Source organism: Acanthisitta chloris, unplaced genomic scaffold (genome assembly GCF_000695815.1).
Source record: "Acanthisitta chloris isolate BGI_N310 unplaced genomic scaffold, ASM69581v1 scaffold30472, whole genome shotgun sequence".
NCBI classification, from domain to species: Eukaryota; Metazoa; Chordata; class Aves; order Passeriformes; family Acanthisittidae; genus Acanthisitta; species Acanthisitta chloris.
The window spans coordinates 28786-35807 of record NW_008659716.1 but is presented as its reverse complement, the minus strand read 5'-3'; the positions used below and the strand labels follow the sequence as shown (position 1 = coordinate 35807).

Genomic DNA, 7022 nt, shown 5'->3' with positions numbered 1-7022 from the left:
AGGAGAGGAGAGGAGAGGAGAGGAGAGGAGAGGAGAGGAGAGGAGAGGAGAGAGGAGAGGAGCTTGTCACCACTGAGAAAGTGAGACAAAAAACCCTGACTGAAACAGGGCAAAGGATTCAGAAGTTGTCAGAAAGGACAGACAGACAGAACTGATATTGTGAAGGAATAGCACAATTATAAAGCACATTATAAAACAAGTGATAAGGCTGGAAACCAGGAATACATGTAAGAGGAAAATGAAAAGTAACTTATATCTTTTAGTACGACACTCTCACTTGCAAAGGCTGGAGCATTCCCTGCTGTGTTCTAAGAAGAAGGTATAGAATTCTCATATGACATAGTAAGAGTTTTTGAAACCTTATTGAAATGTGATAAACACAGAGAGACAATTTAGAACATTAAAAATTATAATTGCATTAAGAATTGACTGTTGATAATGTTTCTACATTAAACTGGTCACACTTTTAGAAGCACTATATATATTTAACTTATGGATATTTCATTACATCTTTATTGTGTAACATTAACAGTCAATTTTTGGTTTTGAGGTGTGATGAAACATGATAGCTAATTCAGCCAAGTTATAGCTAAAAATTTGCTGTGGTTTTAATAAAGATACTTAATTCTGTGTTCATGATTTCTCTAAGTGAAATTATTTCACCTTGACACACTGCTATTTCAAAAGGTATCTTCCAAGAACTGCCCTTGCTGGATGTGAACACACCACAGGGCAAGATCAGACAAAATAATGTAACAAAGTTTGACAATTAATGCAATTACAATTCCTTGTACAGTGTTCACTGTCAGACTAATTTTAAACTTCAGTAAATTCTAAGAACACACCAAGCAAGCTGTAACATTCTCATCTACTGGATTATGTTAACTAAAACAATAATGAGAGCCACTTTAGTAGATTTGCCTGGAGAAGAGAAGGTTGTGTGGAGACCTCAGAGCAATCTGCCAGGATCTGAAGGGGCTCCAAGGAAGCTGCAGAGGCACTCTGTGTTAGGAGCTGCAGTGAGAGGACAAGGAGTAACAGGTATAAATTGAAAGAGGGAAATTTAGGTTAGATATTAGGAAGAGGTTTTCCCTGTGAGGGTGGTGAGACACTGGCACAGGTTGCCCAGGGAGGCTGTGGTTGCCCCAGTCCTGGCAGTGTTCAAAGCCAGGTTGGATGAAGCCTTGAGCAACCTGCTCTGGTGGGAGGTGTCCCTGCCCAGGGCAGGGGGTTGGGACTACACGATCTGTAAGATCCATTCCAACCCCTTAAGATACTATGACTAAGATCTCTTTTAGAGTTTTCCTTGATGCATTCATTATCCATAAATGCTACCTTTCTTTCTTTCCATTTCCCCTCTAGGTGAGTTACATGATGGGAGGGTTAGCTGCAATGGTTCCAAGAAGCATGTGAAAGATACATGACTGGGAAATAATGCAGTCAAGTGTCTCTTGGAAAGCACTCACAATACAGATACATCTGGGTAAACTGTATTGATGAGGAGATAATTTGTTCCCTCAGAGCTGTGCTGAAATGGTATTAACTGTATTAACCCACACCTTCTTGTACCATTCATGAGATTTCTGATATCAAGTAAAACATTATTTTCTTCAAGAACTTGATTTTATACAAGCATTTGCAAGTTGCACTTGCTCTTACCTGGAGCAGAGCTGCAAACAAATACACTGCTATAAAGACAGGGGTTAAGGAAGTATGTCCACTCTTCATTAGGTGGATAGTGTACAAGAAAATCAGATGTCCAGGAATCACCAAGAGAAGCAGAACTTGGGCTGATTTGTTATTTACTCCTACAACAACAAAACAAAAAAATACAAAATTTGGTTAAGCTCTTAGATTACTATATCAGATTTTTATTTATTTTAATATATATATACATAGAAAAGAAACACATTTCTGGAATTCCACAGCACTGACAACTATAGAACAGCAGGCAATAGTTTCCACTGAAGGACTCCTTGAGGAATTTCACAGGGAGGGGAAAAAAGACATCTCTAGTGTCAGGCAGAAAAGGTAAGCAGAGGCCTTCCAGAAGAGGATACAAACTGTCTATGCCTTCACTCTGTGCTCATGTAATATCATCTACATCTTTGGAGCTGCAGAGACCTCTTAGCCTTCCTAGGAAAGAGGATCTTTTGGACTCCATATTCAAGACACTCTCAAAAGTACTTTACAGTTCTAAAAAGTAATCCCACATTTACCACTTTCTCATCTGTTCTAATTCATTTAAGAAATATGGAAGTGTAATAACACATCACACTTCATCAGCTACTTCATTAGGAAAGTGGGAAATATGGGGGAGGAATAAGCTGTGAAGCAAGAATCTAGAAAGGAAATGGCAAACTGGAAAAGGAAAGCAGGATTTGGCTCAAAAATAATGTTAGATATGATGTTTGGTCCTAACAAGAAATTGGTTTGAACTTTTGGAGGTCAGTGACAAAAGGTTAGGAGCAAAGGAAAGATGAAGGTTGAAATCCATCTGATAGGTATCACAGCATCTTGCCTCATCTTCAACCCTTGCCAGGGTTACAGCCTTCTCTGTGCTCCTCTCTACCCATTGCCTCCTCAGGGGGTTCCTTGTGATTCTCAGGCCAACAGTTGCAGGCAAAGAGAAGTGCCAAGCCTCTGCTGCCTTAGAATTGCTCACAGCCAGTTCAGTTCATTGCCATCTCTCACTCAGTGCACAGTCTGGCATACGGGGGGGGAAGGAGTAGACATGACAGTAGTTTTAACTGACTAATACAGACCTGTACCATAATAAGTTCTGCATGGGTAATAGCAACCCTTGGCTTCTTCTGGGAGCTCTCCAGGAATGCTGTGTAAATGGAGGTAGGTAGAAATTCTGCTAGCTTGAATAGCTACTAAATTACCACCAATACCTGAAATGCAAAAGGGAAAAAAATGAGACATTTTCAATTATTTTTTTATCTAGTGAGACCCCACCTGGAATAATGCATGCAGTCCTGGTGTCCTCAACATGAGAAGGACATGGAACTGTTGGAGCAAGTCCAGAGGAGGCCACAAAGTTGCTAAGAGGACTGGAGCATCTCCCCTGTGAAGACAGGCTGAGGGAGTTGGGGCTGTTCAGCCTGGAGAAGAGAAGACTGTGTGGAGACCCCAGAGCAACTTTTCAATATCTGAAGGGCCTACAAGGGAGCCGGAGAGGGACTCTGTTAGGAACTGCAATGATAGGACAAGGGGTAATGGGTTCAAAGTGAAGGAGGGAAAGTCTAGGTTGGATGTGAGAAAAAATTTTTTACTCTAAGGGTGGTGAGACACTGGCACAGGTTGCACAGGGAACTGGTGGCTGACCTGACCCTGACAGTGTTCAAGGCCAAGCTGGATGAAGCCTTGAGCAACCTGATCTAGGTGTCCCTGCCCAGGGCAGGGTGTTGAGACTGGATGACATGTAAGCTCCATTTGCAAATACATGCCATGGTTTTGGCTCTCCTTGGACTATGTTTTCCTGTGCTGGTTAGACACCAGAACTGTAATAACAATTTTCAGAGGGAATATTCTTACTTAGCCTAAGACTGCCTTGATGGAATGATGAGGTTTTCAATTTGAGAATTGTAAGCCGGCATGACCTTCCTCACACTTTAACAGACAACATCTCTTCTGCTTATTTAGAAAGCAGCACTCTCAGATTGAAGACAAACACATTTCCTGTTCTGAGAGAAGTAACAGCTGCTGGATTAGACTTTTGAAATCAATTGTTTTCCCTTGTGTTGTGGCTCTCCTAAGAATGAGAAGAAGCTAATTAAGTTAGTCTTACTATACTGTATTTAGCATTTGCTATGATGACTGCAATAGTTTTTTCCAGGAGAAAAAAATCTCAATTAACTAAGTGTTCATGGAAACAGTCCTCACGTACGCTATTTTCATAGTAAGAGCAGCTACTGAGCACGTGAGCATGTTCTGCATTCAGAAGCTGCTGAGGAGCCATCAGTTTTGTGTATTGACATCTTACCAACCTACACAGTTTTATCTGTTTTCTGTTTCTTGCAGGGATCTGATTAATCTGATACAGCAGAGATGATAACTTCACATGCACAGTAGCTGCTGTTACCAAACAAACTGAGTATCTGTGCATATTGAAGTGATTCATTCAATGGAAGCACAGCTATACACGAGTCATTCTGTGATCAGCAGAATAATGAATCTTGATTCCCTTTTCATTTGTATCCTGAGACTTTGGAGCACCAGTCTTTTCAACCTGCAGTGTTCCTGTGGCCTCATGGCCTTGCTATGCCCACTGCTCACAACATTTTCTCCATTTTCCCTCTGATTTGCACAACATCATCAATTCTCTTCTGTGTCACTGGCTGAGAAGAGGCATCATGTCTAGCTCCAAGCTCGGGGCTGACTGGCCAGCTGGGCAGCAGTATGCTCAGGTGGCCAAGAAGGCCAATGGCATCCTGGCCTGGAACAGAAACAGAGTGGTCAGCAGGACCAGGGAAGTGATTCTGCCCCTGGACTGCACTGGTGAGGTCACACCTTGAATTCGGTGCTCGGTTCTGGGCCCCTCAGTTCAGGAGGGATATTGAGGTGCTGGAGCAGGTCCAGAGAAGAGCAACGAGGCTGGTGAAGGGACTTGAGCACAACTCCCATGAGGAGAGGCTGAGGGAGCTGGGGGTGTTCAGCCTGGAGAAGAGGAGGCTCAGGGGAGACCTTCTCACCCTCCACAACTCCCTGACAGGAGGGTGGAGTCAGGTGGGGGTTGGTCTCTTCTCCCAGGCAACCAGCAGGAGGACAAGAGGGCACAGACTCAAGCTCTGCCAGGGGAGGTTTAGATTGGATATTAGGAAGAGGTTTTTTTATGGAGGGAGTAATCAGGCATTGGAATGGGCCGCCCAGGGAGGTGGAGGACTCACTGTCCCTGGAGGTTTTTAAGATGTGGTACTTAGTGCCATAATCTAGTAACCATGGTAGGGTTGGACTGGATGATCTTGGAGGTCTTTTCCAACTCGGTTGATTCTATGATTCCAGGATTATGCTTCTGCCATTAACTCCACAACTCACATTACTGCCTTTGTCTCACTGGGGCCATGGGTTTGAGTCTTTCCCTTTAGTTACCTAGCCACTGTCTTCTTTCAGATAGCTATTTTTACCATAATCATAATAAGTAGTTAGCAACTCTATCCTTGTGTCAGACATGGTTGAAATTGGCCCAAAGGTTCAAAAATAATTAGAAGAAAGAATTGGTAGGTGAATGGACAGAACCAATAGAGAGTGACTGCTGCTGTCCATCACCATACATTGAGAACACTGGAACACTGCACACAGTTCTGGTGTCCTCAACATAAGAAGGACATGGAACTGTTGGAACAAGTCCAGAGGAGGCCACAAAGTTGCTAAGAGGACTGGAGCATCTCCCCTACGAAGACAGGCTGAGGGAGTTGGGGCTGTTCAGCCTGGAAAAGAGAAGACTGCGTGGAGACCTCAGAGCAACTTTTCAGTACCTGAAGGGCCTACAAGTGAGCTGGAGAGGGACTCTGTTGGGAACTGCAGTTATAGAACAAAGGGCAACAGGTTCAAACTGAAGGAGGGAAGGTCTAGGTTGGATGTGAGAAAAAAGTTTTTTCCTGTGAGGGTGGTGAGACACTGGCACAGGGGGCGCAGGGACTTGGTGGCTGCCCCAACCTTGGCAGTGTTCAAGGCCAGGTTGGATGAAGCCTTGAGCAACCTGATCTAGTGAGGAGGTGTCCCTGCCCAAGGCAGGGGTTTTGGATTAGATGATCTGTAAGGTCCATTCCAACCCTTAAATTCTATTCCATGATTTTCTTGTATTTTCTTGTATTTTCTGGGTATTTATTTTCCATATTCTCCAAAACAAAAGCTCCCTGAAATCCCTGAAAGTTTGTCTTTCCATTTACCCTACTAAAAGATAAAAAAGGTGTGGTTTGGGAACATATCACATAAGCTAAATTTTCATTTCCCAGACCGCTGACATTAAGTTTCGTGTTAATTTTCTCATATATGTTCATCATATTCTTTGATCTATGTTTATTCCCCTCAGAGAGGAAATACTTTCAAAACAGATACAGCCAAAGAGTAAGAACTGTTAGAACAGGTTTGTGTTACCCTTAAAAAGTATTGCTTGAAACCACCTGCAAAGACAAGTGTTTTGACACAAAGCCTGCAAAATATTTCCGATTTTCAGGTATTTTCAGCATTAATTTGCAGAACCTCCATGCTTCAAGAGGCATAAAAATGGGGTAAACTTTACTGACATATCAGTTATTATGCAGGAACTCCTGAAATATAAGTGCTTAGAAGATATCTCACAACGTTTTGTCTAAGCATGCAAAGCAAACAGACAGGAAAAGGGCTCTATCTGGTAAGAGCACCGTAGTTCATTTCTGTTGCATGTTCAGAAGCATATAATTGGTTAAGGTATTATCTTTTTTTTCAGCACAAAATTAACTCATCTACTTGCAAATTGCAATTCCTGAGCCAAATTGAACATGCTGTGATGCTGTAAGAGGATTTTCAAATTTTAACCATAGCACAATCATCAACTTGAGCATCTAGACTGAAGCACAGCAACACTTGGGCTTAGTTACTTCACTCAGAACTAGAGAACATCAAACAGACATCTAAATCTCCAGTAGTTTGTAAACAAAAGAACCCCACCAAATCATTTATTTATTTTTAAAAAGCAGAGATCATAGAATCATAGAATCAACCAGGTTGGAAAAGACCTCCAAGATCATCAAGTCCAACCCTACAGTGCTTACTAGATCATGGCACTAAGTGTCACATCCAGTCTCACTTTAAAAACCTTCAGGGATGGTGAATCCACCACCTCCCTGGGCAGACCATTCCAAGGCCTGATCACTCTCTCTGTAAAACACCTCTTCCTAATATCCAACCTAAACCTCCCCTGGCAGAGCTTGAGTCTGTGCCCTCTTGTCCTCCTGCTGGTTGCCTGGGAGAAGAGACCAACCCCCACCTGACTCCAACCTCCTTTCAGGGAGTTGCAGAGGGTGAGAAGGTCTCCC

General features: G+C 42.7%; 1 protein-coding gene across 1 annotated transcript in view; it reads right to left on the bottom strand.

Moving 5' to 3' along the window:
• Window positions 1-7022, bottom strand: part of SLC41A2 (solute carrier family 41 (magnesium transporter), member 2) — a 35622-nt gene that overhangs the window by 8964 nt on the left and 19636 nt on the right. Inside the window, exons 8-9 of the mRNA XM_009069493.1 lie at window positions 2766-2897; window positions 1660-1808 (exon numbers count right to left, since the gene is read on the bottom strand). Of these exons, the coding sequence (XP_009067741.1) occupies window positions 1660-1808; window positions 2766-2897 (281 nt within the window). The remainder of the gene's footprint in view (window positions 1-1659; window positions 1809-2765; window positions 2898-7022) is intronic.